We start from the raw sequence: 19,863 nt of genomic DNA on the forward strand, positions 1-19,863 counted from the left end.
AAAGGGGATGATGAATAATAATGCCTAAATGCGCTAGATATTATAACTCGCAACATTGTTGTTTGTGGCTTTAATATTCAGGAAGGTCTCTCTATTCGATATTTCGAAAGTTGCGCATGTGCGAGAAAGAGCAGCGGTTGGTTGACGTGCAAGAAATAAGCACGTTTACCTCTAGTGCACACACAGTTACATGCGCATAGGGCTCATATTAAGCTTACAACTCGTATTGTTAGATTTGTCCATTACTCTTTTTTATTCCCCCCCCCCCTCCTTCTTTTTATATTTATTTATTTCTTTTTTTTCGTTATTTTATTGGAATACCGATTTGACTAGGTATCGGGATAAAATTATATGAATGGAAGTAATGGACAAAATGTTTACGATATTCTCGTGAGAAATTATTCGATATATTTATTTAAACGGGGGATTGATTGATAAGTTTTGATACCAACGTAGAAATATTTTTTTTGTTGAAATTTCACTTTTGTTTAAAAAAAAAATAAAATTATAGAAAACTTTTCAATTTGCCTTTGTTGATACAACACGAAGCAAAATCTTAATAACTCGTCGTTGTTCTTATATTGTCAAATGTAGGCGAGTACTTTCCTTTTCAACACAATGCAACACACACACATACACGTATACATATATTACTGTTAAATCGAAGCCACAGACTCGTGGACGATCTCGTCATTGCTAGAAGAGATCTTGTCATGCGTCTTGTTCTTATGCACATGCGTGTATGTGTATGTGTGTATAAATTTCTCTGTCTCATTTCTACATACACACGATCAAACATTTTTCGCCACGCCTCGAGAATGCATACCTTATTAATATAAGGCAACCAGATACACCTACTGAAAGGAAATACGATATTACTTGTATATCGCAGGTGCTCTTATTCCTTTGCCGAGGCCGTTAACTTGATTAGTTACTCCCTTTAAATTATTATTTCAACCTTTTTTCGGTTATAATCATTTACTCGTTATTTTCTTTCCTGATTACTATACATTTATATGTACTCATCTTCCTATCATTCTCCTCCATATGGTCAGAATATTGTTGATCAACTATCGTATGCAACAAGTCTGCCGGTTATATTTATAATTACGTTCAAATGATTTTATTGTTATTAAATTATTAACAATCTCTAGAATAATTTTTAATATTACAATAAAATAAACATTACCTAACGTGCAAAGAAAAACAGAATATAGTAATAATTTATACTTTTATAATAAAATTGTATGGGCGGTTTGAAAAGTTTTAACCCTAATGAAGAAACAATTCTTTTTTTTCTAACTATCTTTAATTTTTTCAACATGTTCTCGAAAGTTTGAACAAAAAAGAAAAAATTTTGCAACCTTTTCTCGAACTTTTAACAATTACGCAAATTACACATGGCACATGTAAATGCGAATAATGTGGTCATAACTGATAAACAACATGTTAATAGGTACGAATATACGATACATAGTAATCATTATCATAGCTATTGAGAGGATTTGTACTTATATTGACCCAGAGATAGAGAAAGAAAGAGAAAGAGGAAGAAAGGGTGGAAGAGGTCGCACGATAAAAGAGAATTAAATTGCCCACGAAGCTGCTTCTCGAGTGCTTGTTTCATTGCGAACGAAGCCTAAATCCACGTATGAATGAAACTGCTCGCGTGCACGACGATTCAGTCATAACGTGTGCGAGTTCTCTCTCTTTCTCTTTCTTTCCTCCTTTTCCCCTGTTCCCACCGTTCTTTCTTTCCTTCTTTCAAACCGTTCGCTGACTCCAAGTCTTCTTTCGCCATCTTTCTTCCTCCATTATTTCAAATATCTCGACGATTATTTTTTTTTATTTCTGTCTCGGTTTATTTGTTAATGCGTTTAAATGATAACGTTTAATAAACAATTATTAATTTTTTATCCGTACAATTTAGTAGTAAAAAAAAATGTTATATACAAACGATGATGGTAAAATAATAATTGATTTCAATAATTTATATATTTAAATTAAAATATATATATACCTGTGTATATATTATTTCTATGTTCAATCAACAATTAGATGTTAGTTTTATTCTTAAACAATTACGAATAGAAAGAATAAAACGACAAACTTATATTTTCTATGAATATTATCTTGGCAGAATAATAAAAGAAACAAACTTGACTCGGTGTTGCGTTGCGTTTGTGTTGTATCGCGGATGGAGTGTCATCGAAGAAGCAGGGAAAGCTACATCTTACAATCACGGTAAACGCGAGAATAACGCGTTTCTATCCTCGCGATCAGACAACAGGGGTGCGGATATTGCAGCAATCGTTTGCATAGTTTCCAACCTGCGCCGCGTTATTGAACCGCGAACGCATGTCGTGTACTATGCGTTCGTGCGAACATAAGCGAGGACGTGTGTTATGCGTTGAGGGGTACCCCTTGTCCCTTTCCTCTCCTATTCCTCTCCACCTCTCTACACCCCTCTCATACACTCATTCTCTTTCACTGCTAAAACACGCAGCATGCACTCACGCATCACACATACACGCACGTCTTGTGTACACACCTTCTCTTGATCGAACTTTTTATATAATATATGCAAGGACTTGTGAGCCTAATGCCGCCGAATAATGGTACAGTCGACTTTTATTATTATTTTTTTTTTTTTTGTAAGTTTAGGTTTTATTCAAAATGAACTAAGTTTTTTTAACGCGTCGGCTCGTTCAATGTTTTTTTTTTATTTTTATTTTTTTAAATAAATGATTGATGCGATTTTTTGTTCTCCATATATTTATAGAAGGGGGATACGTATGCAAATGACGATTATAGACGTCAATTTATGAATACAAAATGAGTCGAAAAATGTCGTAATGTTGTAATAAATAGGAATGTCGAGAAAAGCGTAAAAAACTTACCATCGATTATAAATATAAAAAAAAAATAAAGAGAGAGAGAGAGAGAGAGAGAAAAGGCTTCTTCTCCATTTGCATAACTTTGAATTCACGTAATAAAGTCTGATGATTTCTCATTATTATGCAGGTATTGCGCGCTATACGTTTCCGTATCATGTCATTAAAATAGCAGTGAGATGATGCGAACGGAAATTCTTCTTCTGTATTCTTTTTTTTTATTTTTTTTTTTTTGCATCTCGAGTATCTAGAGGAATAAGAAGGTATTACTCTTTCATCTATGTTTTTCTTTTCGATATTCTTTGGTTTTGGTATAATTCTATAATCGATAGGAGACACGAAGCGAGAAATTTGTTCTATCACGATTGAATGTTAATTATAATCGTTCCAAGAATAACATTAAACATACGAGATAAAGTATTACTCATGACAATGCTATCGGTATTCTTTACGACACGTTTTTTCCATTGGAAATAATTATTAGGATATTAAATAAACAAAAAATATCTAATAATTATGCGAAAGATTAGAAGGAAAATGAAGAAAAATGCATACGCGTGTAGTTGGTGTATGTTTTCGCTTACGCGCGTCTATGTGCATGCTTGCGATTCGTTTTTCATGAAATAAAACTAAAGTAATCGAATTTAAACAAAGCTTAATGCTTCTTATCGAAAGAGTAATTTACTCAATGAGATAGTAATCGTCATAGATTTTTATTAATTTTTATTATTGAATTTTAAAGATGTTTTATCTCATTATCTTTATTACCTTACTTATTCGAAATGAAGTCATTTATTTTAATAGTAACAATATAATTTTTTATCCTAATGAAAAATTATGATTTTTCCACAGCTATGAGAAATTATTTTTATCGATAAAAATTGAAGTACAGATTGCCCTCCTACAACATGGAATTTTTTTACACGGTTTTGCTATAACACGATTCAATTGCGGGAACCCTCTTACAGCACGGCATTCTATAACACGGTTTCCTTTCAAAAAACCTTTGTACAACACTGTACTTTTACAGCCGCGGCGAGGCTTGCCGTCTTAAAGATACAGTGTGGCGGAAAGTATTTCTTTTCATCTTCATGGCCTTAAAACAAAAGTCTCATACAACACGGTGTCACATAACACGGCATTTTCTAGGAACCTATCTACCGTGTTATAGGAGGGTTACCTGTATATCTAAAGAAGAAAAATAGAAAATAAACTTTTTTCCTAAGTTTAATACGAATGTATTAAATATTTTAATTTAAAAACAAAATGAGATTTGTGCCACTTTAAAAATTACAAATCGATAGTTAGTTAAAATGTGAAGAAGTAATCCCATAAAAGTTTAGATTAATTCAGTTTCTTCGTAGAAGTATCGACGTACACGGGATCAAAGGATATGAATAATTTGCTTTAAAGGACGATTAATATAGCGACCTATATTTTTCTTTCTCTTTTCTCGTATCGACGACGATCTTTCGCGATGACCTAAATTTCTCTCTCTCTCCCTCCCTCTTTTTTCCCCTCTTAAACCTTTCATCATTCTACTTCTTTCCGTTTATTCTTTCTTCTATACTCTTTCTCGGAGATAAATTTAAAGGTATGAACAAAAGTGACGATGCTTTTTAAATATTCATATTTTCTCCTAGCAGAAATTATTTAACGTTTAACATTTCGAAAGAATAAATCTAGTTTACGTCTATCACATTGTATCTGTTATATTTAAAAACACATTTTCAATCTTTGACGAGCATATTTACAAATAATTTTTAGTAAAAATATCTCGATACCTGCGATAGTTGACGATAATTTGTTGATATATTTTTTGATAATTTTGTTGTTGTCGTTGTTGTTGTTGTTGAATCATCGATTCTGTTGTAAAAATCTTCAAAGATTTAAAAAAAAATTTTATTAATTAACAATATACATTTAATGCTTAATGTTACAGGAACTTTCACAATTGACGAAGGAATTAGCAGCAGCTCGTGAAAACATTTTACAGAGAGAAGAAGAAATATCAGAATTGAAAGCAGAACGCAACAACACACGTGTACGTTGATATTATTTATGTTTTAAATTATATAAAATATAAATATTTGTATATGCAATTTATATTAATATTTAATGTCTCGTAGTAAGGTACTGTATTGTTTATAAAAAAAAAAAGAATCAAAACATTATTATCTTGGACGATACATTTATTGATTGTTCAGCTTCTACTAGAACATCTAGAATGTTTGGTTTCTCGACACGAACGATCGCTGAGGATGACGGTCGTAAAACGTCAAGCCGCTGCACAATCGGGCGTGTCGTCAGAAGTTGAAGTACTAAAAGCTTTAAAGAGTTTGTTCGAACATCACAAAGCTTTGGACGAGAAGGTACATAACTTTGTCGTATATTTAAAATATTCGTATTTGTATGTTTTTTGAAGAGAAGGATTTTTTTTTATCGATTCTAATCTTTTTTTTTCTTCCATTTTTTTTCTTATTTCCCTTAATTTTTAGGTACGCGAACGATTGCGTGTAGCTCTTGAAAGGAATACGACCCTCGAAGAGGAACTGGCCCATACCAAAGAAGAGGTACGTCATTTGATTGATCTGTTTGAAAAATTTGTGCCATATTCAACGAGATAAAAAATTAAAATAAATTACAAATACTTTTCTATGCATGTATATGAGAATATAGGAGAGAGTCTCCTAAATTTTTATAGGTCAAGATCTACTTTTGGAAACGTTCATTTCTTTTTTTTTGCAATACTTTCTTAACGAGAACTCTCTTATCGAACGCGAGAATTACTTTATTATTTTAATATTCAACTATTATATACTATATTTTTAATAAAATAGCACGAATTATTTTGGACAATATTTCGCGAAATTCTTTTGATGATTATTTTATTAATTATACGCATTATTAATCATTTGAATTGCAGCTTCAACAGTATAAAGTAAGTGGAATTACGCCTAAAGCCACCGATGACAAACCTAAAGAAAATGGTCAAACGGATGACGGTCAACAACAAAACAAGGTATGGAACAAACAACGTTTCTTGGTACAACAACATTGCACATTCATATATACACTCGTCACCAAAAAAATTTCACACACACTGCTATATTTCATATCTCGCATTGATCATGTGTACATGGAGGTGTTCGAAATGTTTAAGAGTCATGAATTGCATTTATGGAATATTTCACTACGCATGCTCGTGTTTAGCATAAAAATCCTCTTTCGCCGGCTACTTTGTTTACTCAAAGCAAATGGATTACCTTTTTTGGTATCCTTACAGTTGCACACTGTATTCGAAAGATAAACCTCTTTCTACTTCTACTTCTACTTCTACTTCTTCTTCTTCTTCTTCTTCTTCTTCTTCTTCTGTTTCAAATAATCGGCGAATTAGTAGAGGATTATTATTAATGATTTCGGTTTCTTCCTTATCGTTTTCATCTCATTTTTCATCGGTTGTACATTTCTCAAATATGTGAATAATGTGTACGTAGGATTATTGACCTCTTGACAAAACGAAATCATAAAAGTTGAAAAATGTTTAAAAATCTAGAAAGTATAATCTTTATGCAAAAACAATAAAAAGAGTATCGTTTCTCGACTATGACGTTATCGTTTCGAATTTATTATTGGGATTAACGATGATATAATTTTTTACGAAAGAAAAACTTCCTAATTATTTTTACTTACAATTAGTGATATTAAATATTACCATCCTTTCTATGTTCTAATAAATAACTTAATATTTTTAATTTAGTAAAAATGAAATATTTATAAATTTCTAATTCAGTGATAGGTTTATATTAGTTATTTCTTTTTTTCATCCATCTCTTACTCCTTGCATCCATAAGAATGCATCTTCAGCAGTAGTGCACGGTAGTATTATAGTTCGCGTAGCTGTTATATGTAGATTTTGGGAATTACGCGGCAATGCAGGACAGGCAATGCGAGCGAGGCATTCTGAATGTAGTGTTGTGATCGGGCAGAATGAGACTGAGCAGGCTGAAAGTCAGCAGGAGCCACAGCAGCAGCTTCCACAGCAGCTACAACAACAACAACAGCAACAGCAGCAGTTACAACAGCAACACGCAATACAAAAGCTAGGTACAGAGAAGCCAACAGAGATAGCAAGCAGATTGAGCAATGGCAGTCTTGACCCATCCGACCAGGATTCGGCAGTACGAGTAATAGATTTGCAAGCCACTCTTGATAAACAGGTATGGAACTGTTTTATAGCAAGATGCTAGAAACATTACCGTTATAGAGATTCAGGTAAATCTCTAAATATATCAAATGTTAAATGTATTCGTTACTTTATTACTTACTCTTTTTCTCTATTTATAACAAAGTATATGATATATTCCATAATAAAATGTTATACAGAATTAAAAGCGTTTTAAAAGTATGTTTTGCATGTGTGATTCAATTTCTATTGTAATCTATATTTAATAAATGCATAACGTAATAAATTTTACACACTTATTCGGTACTATGTTTTTCATTCTTTTTCTTGAAAAATAAATATACTTTATCAAATATTATTTTAATTATTAAAATAATATTATACGATCTTTTTTTTTCTTTAATATATAATAAGTTCTACTTATTAAATTATTTATAACTAAAATGCATGATGTTTCATTTAATAATAAGTTATTTTAAAGATATATGTTAGATATATATCATTGATTATTGTAAGATAAATAACTAAAGATGTAGGGCCTTTAATAAATTCAATTATATTCATTTGTAAATTGGTATATTATATTTTATTATATCATTATAAATAATATAAAATTCAATGTAGTTATATAGGTTTAATTTAATTCAAATCGTTAGAAATAATATTCATTTTTATATTAGATATGATATGCTTTATTAATTTATCAAATTACATAATTCATATAAAACTTTTAATAAAAAATTATATTCGTAATATTTTAATATCATTCAGATAATATATAAAACTTTCAAAGCATTTATTACTATAATATCTTATCTTAAATGAACAATGCCTATGGCACGATGTGGAATGACTGTATATGTCAAGCATATTGTACTTGCATGTTTAGCAATTATATCATAACTGATTTTATTTGAATATTAATTTATTTCAAACAAAATGTATAATTTCTATATGAGTATACTTAACACAGACATTATATACAATTCGGTACACGCTGACTCTTTACTGTAATATATTTATATACATTATTAATTTTGCATTTATTTTGATATAATACAATATAATAGTCTTACAGAAATATATGTTTTCTACAAAATTATTTTCTAAACACTTTTTCGTATATATAAAACTAATACCACATTAACCCGTTTAATTAGACTTATTTTATTATAATTATAATTAAGAACATTTGTTTATCGTTTCAGAGTACTGAATTAAATACATGGCAACGACGTGTAGCGGAATTGAGCGGACGAGTTGCAGAATTAGAAGAAACCCTTTCTAAAACCCAAAAGGATCTTCTTAAAACTCAAGAGATCAATGTTAAGTTGCAAAGAGATCTGTGTGAAAATGTTGCGCAGAAAGAGGACCAAGAAGAAAGGATTGCAACTCTTGAGAAACGTTATCTCAATGCTCAACGGGAATCAACTAGCTTACAGGATCTCAATGAGAAATTAGAACAGGAGCTTCAACATAAGAAGGCTCAATTGAAGGTATTTTAGCGCAGACATTCGATTGAATCTAATCAAATTGGTAATATTTATAAAATAACATTCTTTTAACCCATTATAGCTTCAAGAAGAAAAGATAGCAGCTATACAAGAAAAATTGGAACTTGCAGAACAAAAATTAACTCAATATTCTAAATTACCTGAAATGGAAGAACAATTAAAGCAGAGGATGGAGGCTCTGACCCAGGTGAGGAGGCCCAACCAGGTACGCAGGGGAATCATATAATTGCACTGTCAATTTTCCCTTTTTTATTCCTCTGCACTTTTACTGAAAACTTTCAAATATAAATACATGTCTCTCTCTAGAAAGCTTGTTCTTAATATATCTTGCATCATCAATGCAAAATATTTATATTCTTATATTTTTATTTGACAAACTTTTCGAGTTATCTGTGCTGTGCAACACATATTATATTTAGCTGATCTTTTTTCATTCTTTTTTTTTCTTCTACTTTTCTTTTTTACAATATGCTATTTAAGCAATACTTCATTGTGTTACAAATACACTATTTTTATCAGATGCATTCAATATTAAAAACACTATGAATTCTTTTTTATAGTTTACCTACAAAAAAACTGGTGTACACATACAGAAACACGCTGCTTACCTGGTTGACTAATTTTCTCATTACAAATAACCCACAAACAATCTCAAACATATATAATTCTCTATACATTTATATTTAAAGCTTTGCCATGATTTCATATATGATTCTTGTTACATCACGGAAACAGATTTATTCTTCAAGCACAAATTTGTGTTTTTATAGTGTGCATTCTTCCGCTTCTCTATATTCGTTTCTACTCTAATATTTTTTGGAAAGTAGTTTTCATGTTTATTAGAGATAGATACAGAAAAAAGAGGGAATGGGAGGAAGAATTAGACACTTCTAATTTAAAAAATATTGCATTATAAACTTCACAATTTTGTTTTCAATTTAACGTCTGCAATAATTCTTTCAAATGATTTTGACAAATATGCAATGTTTTCTTTATAATGAACTTGAAAAAAATGAATGGTATTTCGAAACAAAATCTCAAACGTATCGGTCCATTTTTCAAAGATTACTTATAAACATTTAATTTTAACTATATCAAATATCTAATAAGCAGGCTCAGGAGAGGCATGGTAGCGCAGAGGATAGAATACAAAGGTTAGAAGCACAATTAGAAGAGAAAAATGCAGAAGTAATGCGCGTCAATCAACGACTTAAGATGAACGAGGAACATAACACTCGATTGAGCGCAACTGTTGATAAACTTTTATCTGGTAAATAGTAAAATAAACATTGATATCGCATTATATGCAATTTCAAATAATCTAAATGTTTTTTTCTTTTCCTTTTAGAATCTAATGATAGGCTACAAACGCATTTATCAGAAAGAATGAAGGCAATAGACGAAAAGAATGTGATAATGCAGGAACTTGAGAAAACGAGAAAAATAGCTGAAGATTTACAAAATGAAAAAGCAGATATCGTTAAAGAGCTAGGAAAAGCACGTCTTGAAATTGACAATGTAAAGAGACAAATGCTTCAGCAAGAAATTGCTTTCAATATTCAACAAACGGACGCATTGACTAGAAGTCTTTCTCCAAATGCCGCGGATCCTGGTTCATTTTCTAGAAGCGCAAGTCATAGTAGTTTTGACACGCACTCGTTACCTAGAAGAGGAGGGAAAAGAGCTGCAATGGAAGAGGATGCATCGAAGGTGTCATATCGAATATTTTATTTAAATGTTTCTTGAATAAGAATTATATGTAAATTAGGATATAATCCTGTATGTCTTTTATTTTTTTAGAATTACGTAGTACGTACTCTTGCGGAACAAGAATGGGAGAAACTGCAACAAGCTCATGTTCTAGCAAATGTGCAACAAGCATTTGATGTTTCAAGCGATGCAGAAGGTGACGGTGATAATGAAAGTATCTTCAGTTGTTCGGCGGAGGTAATTAGTCCGGCGGGACACACCGATGCTCAAACACTTGCGCTGATGCTGCAAGAACAATTAGACGCCATTAATAATGAGATTAGATTGATTCAGGTAAATAAACTTTTCGCGAAGATTTATATTGAACGTTATTATGTAAATATTATATAGATAATAATACAAACAAGTTTTGTGTAGGAAGAAAAGCAGAACACGGAAGCACGAGCAGAAGAATTAGAATCTCGAGTAGGTAGTTTTGAACATATGAATTTATTAGCAAGAGGACGCAGTCTCGAGCGAGCGTCACCTCCATTAAGCGGTCGCTCTACACCAAAATCACATCATAGCCCTAACAGAGATTATTTACATAAATATCACACAGTGAGCATTTATAGTTTTACATATTTATTTTTAATAAACATTCAATTTTTCTATTATTTTTATATATCTAATGAAATTAAAAGGGTACAGTAAAAACTCATCATTTGTGTAGGCACCAGCATCAATGTCACCTGCTCATTTACATCAGTATGCTGCATCCCTTGCTAGTCCTGGACAACTTTCAGAATCGCTTCCTGCAAGCCAGGTTTATTGCTTATCAGTATTTTAATTGCATTATAAAAGAATAGACATATTTTGCAATATTATAAATTCTTAAGATAATTAAAATAATAAAAGTGGGTGCTTAATGCTTCCTGCCTTTGGCAGTTGCAGTTGTCCGGAGAAGAACTGCACTCGGTGAGTGAAAGAGACAGCGTCGGTGGTGCTGGAAGTGTTAGCAGCGATGCTGCTTCCCCGTTGACGGCCAGATCGCTTAGATTAGAGCGCGTTGTGCAAGCACTTGCTCATAGCCAGGAAGAATTAAGAAGGTATGTATGAGATAAATACATTTCAGAACGTATAATAAATTTTTGAGATAGCTCAAACGAGTTTTTTAAAGAAGAAGAATATAACTACCAATTTTAAAAGATGCATTTTAAACTTTGCAAATTATTCGTATCATAAATTTGTCCATGCTATCAGACGTACTGGACAAACAGGATTTCCCAGCAGCGGCTTTTCCCCGCACAGGTTAATTAAAGTTTCTAATACTGCATGTATTCCATATTATATGCCGCTGTGCACGATATATTTGAGAGACAAATGTGGGCATAAAATAAAAGCCGAAGGAAATTTAATGATGGTAAATTACTTTCCCTGCCAAGAAATCAATTAATTCCGTCAGAAAACTAAAAAATACTGATTGTATGTTTTGTACAAGAGGTATAATATTGTTAAATATAGTGTCCAAGGCATAACGCACATGTCCACAGCCTTAATTTTCGAGCACAGTGGCAACAACGAAGCACCCGATAATTCTGCTAGATATGAGTTCTGGGAAAAAAGTGATAATAACTTTTTCCATCCATCATATACTCAAGCCTATTCATTTCGTGATAGACATCGTTATTTCAAACAGACAAGGGAACTTACGGAATCAAAAGAGTTGCATGCCATGCAAGATATACGTCAGACATCACTGCAAACAAGGTTGTTTTTTTTTAATGCGTATCATGTAATGTCGAATAGATATTTTTACTATGAATATTTCCTTATTAATTCATAATTTGGAGCTATTTATTTAGATATTTGTGTAACAAAAAGATACTTTTTTATAGATAAATATTTATTTATAAATATTTTGTAATTTGTCAATATCTTTGTTAATTCTAATAGGTATTTTATAGCGTGTAATATTTAAATGAAATATTAGAGTAAATGTTATTGACATAATAAACGCTATATACCATCATTAATGCTTATTAGTATTTTTGCCTATTACATTATTGCCTATTATCATTGGCTGTTATTAATTTTAATGCATACAGTACACTGCAATTTACTTGATCTTCGTAAGTTCCCAGAGTATACTATTGTGTTATCAAATGTATAACAAATGATATTAATAATACAATTTAGTTATAGATTTGAGAGTATTGCAAAAAATTAGATGCAATCAGTTTACAGTACTCTATTAATTCTGTGACGTAATTAGTCACGTGTGATTTTTTTTTTTAACATAATCAATATAATATAACGAACATAACAAATCATATAGAGGAGCACACAAAGAAGTAGAGATGTCTTGTGTGAGCTAGTGTAGTAGCACCGATTAGAGTAGAAATAGAAACTAGATTAGCGCTCCATGCAGCAGGCATGGACAACATAGCAACGGCGCACTCAATTCTGGGACTCCTCCTTCCCCATTGTCCTCACGCCACAGTAGCCAGGACAGTTTACACAAGAACAATCTATCCAGTGTTGGACTACCTATTGGACAATTGTCGAGTTCCCATCTACACATGCAAGCAACCATGAGTCCAGCGACAGCAGCTGCAGTGGCAGCAGCTCAGAAGAAAAAAGGCATAAAGAGTAGTCTTGGCAGATTTTTCAGTAAAAAAGAAAAAGTAAATCTTTTGTTACTTCCGTGCCAACTTTTTTGACTATAGAAATATTTGTTCTAATTATTTTCTTTTTTTTATATCAGATAAAGGGAAAGGATACAACGATGCCCGGAGATGTACCTGGTATGGGAGGTGCAAGTACACCTGCAGATCCCGATTATGGGGATAGCGTTGCCGTGGCAGGAACATTAGGAAGCAAGAGTGATTTTGATCGAAGGAAAAAGAAAAGGTATTTATTTTTTTTATTTTATATACCAGTGTTCAATAGACACAATAATCTAAAAATAATAATAAATAAAAATATAAGACAACGTAAAGAAGATATAAACGATAAGAAAGAAGAAGAAAAGAGTAGAATTTTCTTTAGTGAAAAGAAAAAAATTGTTTTTATTTTTATGATTATTGCGATTATTGGCAAATCGGACCTGTTTTAGTCCCAGTATGTTTGGTAGTATGCTGGATTCTTCGCGACATGAGTTACTGGCCGAAGCAATGAAAGCTGGGACACCTTTTGCTCTTTGGAACGGACCAACTGTTGTTGCTTGGTTGGAGCTTTGGGTTGGCATGCCTACCTGGTACGTTGCGGCGTGTCGAGCTAACGTCAAAAGTGGTGCTATAATGAGTGCACTGAGTGACACTGAAATACAACGCGAGATTGGTATTAGGTATATTTTCTCGTTGCTGTTATTACTATTATTAAAAATTATTAAAAGATCAAGATTTGAAATATAATAAATGACATGATTTATAGTAACTCTTTACACCGACTGAAATTGAGGCTAGCCATTCAAGAGATGGTATCACTTACAAGTCCATCCGCGCCTAAAACTTCTCGTACAACTTTAGCTTTTGGAGATATGAATCACGAATGGATTGGAAATGTATGGTTACAGAGTCTTGGATTACCCCAATATCGATCCACTTTCATGGAGTGCCTTGTTGACGCTAGAATGTTGGATCATCTAACTAAAAAGGATTTGCGCGGTCAACTTAGAATGATTGATAGTTTTCATAGGTAAATATGAAAATTTCATAGTGTAAATATACATTCGACCAAAGTATACGTTTTTAATTATTTATTCAAGTTATTAAAAGTAGGAAACAATTGTATAAATGTAATTACCAAAAATTGTTTTGTTTCCATATAGATAAACATATATTGTACAATAATTTTTGTTGCATTTATTTGTTTTACTACAGAACAAGTTTGCAGTACGGAATTTCGTGTTTGAAGAGATTAAATTATGATAGACCACAATTAGAAGAAAGGAGACGATTGGCGGAAGGAACTAACGCAGATGTTCTTGTGTGGAGTAACGATCAAGTTATACGATGGGTGCAATCAATTGGTCTAAAGGTGTGCGATTAAATTCAATTATTAAAAAGATAATAACGCTAAAAAATGACAAATAATTTATCTGTATCCTTTATGACAGGAATATGGAAACCATCTATTAGAATCTGGGGTTCACGGTGCCCTAATTGCTTTAGATGAAAGTTTTGATGCAAATAGTTTTGCTCTTACTTTGCAAATTCCTACACAGAATACACAGGTCTGTATTAAATACTTTATTATATAGGATATATTATATATAAATATATTATGAATCATATCATAATTTATGATATAATATAACAATAACTTCGCACATATTTATCACATTTATTATCGTTACAGGCAAGGCAACTTTTAGAAATGGAATTTGAAAATTTATTAAGGGTAGGAACAGAGAGGCGAGTGGACGATTCTAATATGAAATCCTGATCCAACAGATTGCCCCATCTTCAACCCCATCATGTCTAGTCGAGAACCCCAGCTATTACTACTGTCTGTACGCAAGTGTGTTGTAAAAGTTGTAAGAGCTTTAAGTATCAACCTAAAGATATCTTCGTACTGTTACGCCATGTGGCACGCGGTAATAATAATGATATTATACATAGATGCGTGAACGTAAAATTGCAACGTAAAGAAAAAACGATTGTATTTATTGTACGTTCAAAACCGATCTCTTTAAAATGTTTCCTTCATTTCTATGATCGCACATTTTGATGACGATCCGCGTGCCATATACTTTGACAAGAAATACCTACGCGTAAATTATTTTCTTATAGATACCGAAATGTAGGAGGTGGTCATGTGTCGCATCTGCATTCAAAGGAATTGCAGTATATATCTCCTCGAAGGCCAAACAATATGAGTTGAATACAATCACGACAATAAATCCGCCTCGTTTGACTTGTTATGTTTTTACGGGTAACAGATCAATTGTAGTTTAGTAATATATTGTTACATGGCACTCCTCTAGATATTCAACCACAGCTATTGCACTCTTCTTGTATTATAACTCGTGTACTTATATAATAATTCTGCATATAAAAAAGAACGGCTTATGTGTCGTTGTAACTAGCACAAAATGAACAATTAAAAAGAAAGAAAAAAATCTAAGAAATTTTACAATGATGCAGTAATATACACTCGGGGAATCGTTAATATTTTATATACAAAGAGACGGGGACTGCGTTCTATGTTTCTGTGTCTGTAAGAGGACAATGATGAGCTAACAAAGTTTACTTTATGTATTTTACTTTTTTCACAAGCAGAACTTTAGAGTACTCATTTGTTTCTGTTTTCTTATTTTGACGAATTTTGAATGTGTAGAGTCACACACACACATATATGTGTATATATATATATACATATATACGCATTATATATACATTACATATGTGTATATTATATTATATTATATTTATTATATACATACATATATATAAAAAATAATATATAATTATATATATATAATATAATTAAAAAACACACGAAGTATTATAAATGAAAATTAGCAAGCAATTATTGCGGATACGAAAAGAAGATCTTATCGAAAGAATAAATGCAATTACATAGCGAGTTTAAGAAGCTAGCCTGTTAAGAAAGACTCTTATGAACAGACATTTTATACCAAAATATGTGCGCAATGTATAGCTAAGTGTTTAAAACGTTATTAGGTATCCAAATATGAGACGACATTTAATGTTAATTTATAATTGTTCTACTTACGAATCGTATGATATCCGCTTTCAGGTGCATACCAGTAATAAAATTGTGCATATATACCAGTAAAAAATTATCGTAATGAAGAAGCAATTGTATCTTGATTTTTTGATGCTTTACAATGAAATTTTATTTAATTTGATTTTATTTATTTAAGTCGCGTGACTAAACCTTTCGAACATTTTCTTTTACTACTATTAATTCTATTATCTATATTACTACTATTACTACTACTAATACTATAACTATACTATTACTATCATTATTATTACTACTACTACTATTACTACTATTATTACTATTACTACACTACAACTACTATTACCACCACCACTACTACTACTACTACTACTACTACTATTATTACTACTACTACTACTACTACTACTACTACTACTACTACTACTACTACTACTACTACTACTACTACTACTACTACTACTACTACTACTACGTGTTTCATCGGTAGCAAAAGGATCCACGATGCAAGCATAATTACATACATAATAAAAAGAGATTTAGATGAAATATACGGAGTTAATGGCAGTATAAACTATATAGCGACAGTGCTAGTGAAATTGCTAATAACGGTAATAATGCAGAAGACAATGATTGCAACGGTAACAATAAGTATCAATAAAACAATTAAGATGCTTAAAAAGAGGGTAGCAAAAAAAGACTGAGAGACAAAGACAGCGACTGTAATAAAATGATAAACCGATATCATGATAAAGACGATCACAATGATTGACAAGTTATAATGGTAATGTTGTTAAAATGCTGTTGATAATTGAGGAATCGTTGTTAATGTTTGTTTCCCTGTGAAGTATCCCATGCAAGCTGTTCATTCGTTGTAGTTTCATAGCTCTGCACACGATCTTCCGAAGGGGCGTTCACGTTTATCAAATAATTTCTGCCAAAGACGTGTGTGACGCGATGTTTTTTATAATAATTAAATATGAGCGCGCTGCTTAAGAATGGCAGTGGTCCCCCTCCCCTTACCCCCAATTGCGTGCAGATGCGTAAATGTTATACACACGTTTTTTGTACGTATAATTGTACAGATTTATTGCGCATCGCTATGTTGTCTTTTCTTTTAGCATTACCAGTCAATTCATCCAAATCTATAACGATGAAAAGGACTCGCTAAAGCCAAAGCAAATGCTATGCTACCTCTGTGCTAAAGTGCTTTGGTAGTATTTTTCTTTTCTTTCCTTTCCTTGTTTATTTCTTTTTTCTTTTTAAATGACGCAGTTTTATTTTTGATCGAAAAATTACTACAATAGATTATTAAATAACGTACCGGATTAGTATTGTTTAGATTTTTAATTAATTTATTAAATAATATGATAGAAAGATTTTCTATCGAAGTTTCTTCGTGTCTGTCTGTGTATGTATATATATACCACTTTACTCGTACAATAATTATCTTGTTATTTGCAGAATTTATAAAGTATTTTATTAAATTCTTATCGCTCTAAAATTAACTAGCTTTGGTTTTGATTGCAAAGAAAAATATTTAAAGAGAGAAAGAGAGGGAGAGAGAGAGAGAGGAGGGAGAAAGAGAGAGAGCATCTTTATCAAAGCAACGTAATTACATTTATTGTTACGGAATATATTAAGAGAGTGTATATAGACTTAATTTATATAAACAATACAGTCGTAAAATTGATAATTTGCACCTTTAAAAAGAACATGGCCGTCTCTCCCTTTCGGAAGAGTTGCAGCAGTACTTGTAAATGACTGAACTTATTTGTAATGTATGCTAGTTAATAATGAACTATTTATAGACATTCCAACGCGAGGACCTTCCAAAAGCAACCATTCGTAATCCCATATGTATATGTACATCATGGATCAGTATGTAGCAGCTTTGACGCCTTCAATGTATCTAAGTATAAATATACACGTAGATACGAGGAAAACGTTTCTCAACCCAACCTCCGACTGATTGATGTCGAATGGAGCTTGCTTAAAATTGGAAGCATTATTGAATATTTAAAAAAACAATCATATTAGGGATTGATTCAATTTATAAAAATGTTTTTACCGAGAATCTCACATATTTTATTGTATTTTTTAATTTCTATTAATTACATTAAATACTCTTTGTTCATATATATATATATATATACACACACACAAAATGTTTATACATAATGAGCAACTATTTCTCATTTATGTAGACTTTGAAATTAATGTAATATGATATAAATGTTATATTTTATTAAATTATTTATATAATAAATATTTCAATATCGTTCTGTTAAAAATGAAAATATTCCGAGATTTTCGGTAAAAGCGCGAAACTTTGTGTTTTTCGTCTATCGATATATACATATCATGTGGTTATTTATAATAGATGCGATGACGAATTTGATATATTACATCTTGCATATTTAATTACTCATCTTTTTGATTTATCATTTATATTTTGATTTTTTTACATCAATTTGGACAACAATGAACGTGTCAGTAGAAACGCATATGCATATGTTCATAGATAAATTTGTGGTGTAATAATTATCTGTATTCTAATGTTATACGTATTACTTCCATATATATTATATTTTTTTTGTTATATATTCTCTTCCCTTATGCTCTCGATTCGGCCAAACTGACGGAAGGGCAAAACGACTTTTGTACAACACACGTCGCAAATAACGGCTAAATTTGATCAATTGTACATATAATTGTGTGCGTGTGTATATGCGCTCGATGCGTATGCCTGTGTTCTTTCGTGTATGTGTGTGCGTGTGTGTATATATACAAACCTTATCCTGTGTACATATATAATATGAATTATTTATTAACGAGAATCTGTAAGTTTGAGCATTTCATAATGTGTCATGTGTAGTGAAAATTATGTCATTGCATTACAACCAGATATGTATCATTAAATGTTTCATTTATTTACTTTAGACACATTTATTTGTTAATTAATTTTCAGTATTAAATAAGAAAAGACGATGACGCAGATTACGGCGTTAACAGATAAAATATTTATGGATGAAACAAAAAAAAGAAGAATATTTTATTATTTGTTTGTCTTTGAGTAAAATTAATTATTATTTGCATAAATCATAAGAAAAGAATATACTTAAATGCTGTTTTTTACGCGTATATATATTAACGTTAATAACCAATATTTTAAACAGTATACAATAATATTGATAATGAAATTCTAAAATTCTATATTCAAATGGTTTTTTTTTACGTAATATTTTTTAGCCATTATTTTCATGTTATTATTATCCTATTAAAATTTAATTAAATGTACGGACATTGTTGGAATAAAATAAACTACGCCTGATAATAATAATTTTGTAATAAGAGATCTAGGGTAGTAACTTATTAATGCTATTCATTTACAATTATTTTCTGTTTCATTCTAACCGATATATAAATAATCCTAGTTTTATCTTACACATAAAGACAAAATGATTAAGTTTAAATAGTAATTTATTGTAGAATATAATTTACAAAACGATGCACAGATTTCGATATACTCATTGATATTTCATTGGGATAAATATAAATGCTACAAAGTATTTTTTTGTACTCTGTGTTTTTATGTGACAAGAATTGTTATCAAACATTTGTATACCGATTCTTTGATTAGTCAAACGAATCAATTAATTTAAAAAAAGAAATTATCTAAATGTGAAGTAGTATGAACATTGATCAATTTGTATGTTGTATATAAAGAGAATACTTTGAAAATACTTGTTAATCGTTTAAAAACGTACGCCGTGAAATTAAATCATTTGCTTGATCTCATTTATTTCTTGATTATTTTAATGATTTCATTGCAAAGATTTTAATGAAGTGGATTTATGTAAAT

The 19,863-nt window shown here is 31.1% G+C and overlaps 1 protein-coding gene across 19 annotated transcripts in view; it reads left to right on the plus strand.

Moving 5' to 3' along the window:
- Liprin-alpha (PTPRF interacting protein alpha) overlaps positions 1–18,940 on the plus strand; it is a 30,696-nt gene extending 11,756 nt beyond the window's left edge. For 2 of the 19 annotated variants that reach the window (XM_015324193.2, XM_015324192.2), the window contains exons 3-23: positions 4,837–4,938; positions 5,102–5,266; positions 5,393–5,467; positions 5,821–5,916; positions 6,884–7,114; positions 8,289–8,576; positions 8,656–8,799; positions 9,705–9,864; positions 9,943–10,304; positions 10,395–10,637; positions 10,722–10,904; positions 11,017–11,109; positions 11,232–11,392; positions 11,547–11,594; positions 12,715–12,970; positions 13,051–13,196; positions 13,402–13,632; positions 13,719–13,982; positions 14,168–14,324; positions 14,404–14,520; positions 14,646–18,940. In XM_015324193.2, the coding sequence (XP_015179679.1) occupies positions 4,837–4,938; positions 5,102–5,266; positions 5,393–5,467; positions 5,821–5,916; positions 6,884–7,114; positions 8,289–8,576; positions 8,656–8,799; positions 9,705–9,864; positions 9,943–10,304; positions 10,395–10,637; positions 10,722–10,904; positions 11,017–11,109; positions 11,232–11,392; positions 11,547–11,594; positions 12,715–12,970; positions 13,051–13,196; positions 13,402–13,632; positions 13,719–13,982; positions 14,168–14,324; positions 14,404–14,520; positions 14,646–14,732 (3,609 nt within the window). In that variant the 3' untranslated portion in view covers positions 14,733–18,940. Of the gene's footprint in view, positions 1–4,836; positions 4,939–5,101; positions 5,267–5,392; positions 5,468–5,820; positions 5,917–6,833; positions 7,115–8,288; positions 8,577–8,655; positions 8,800–9,704; positions 9,865–9,942; positions 10,305–10,394; positions 10,638–10,721; positions 10,905–11,016; positions 11,110–11,231; positions 11,393–11,546; positions 11,595–12,714; positions 12,971–13,050; positions 13,197–13,401; positions 13,633–13,718; positions 13,983–14,167; positions 14,325–14,403; positions 14,521–14,645 lie in introns of those variants that run through there. The other 17 variants (XR_001475968.2, XR_001475969.2, XM_015324196.2 and 14 more) reach the window with 17 other exon arrangements.
- The last annotated feature ends 923 nt before the right edge of the window (positions 18,941–19,863 follow it).

Source organism: Polistes dominula, unplaced genomic scaffold (assembly GCF_049000335.1).
Source record: "Polistes dominula isolate Pdom_NZ unplaced genomic scaffold, Pdom_raw_medaka contig_82, whole genome shotgun sequence".
In the NCBI taxonomy this organism is placed as follows: domain Eukaryota; kingdom Metazoa; phylum Arthropoda; class Insecta; order Hymenoptera; family Vespidae; genus Polistes; species Polistes dominula.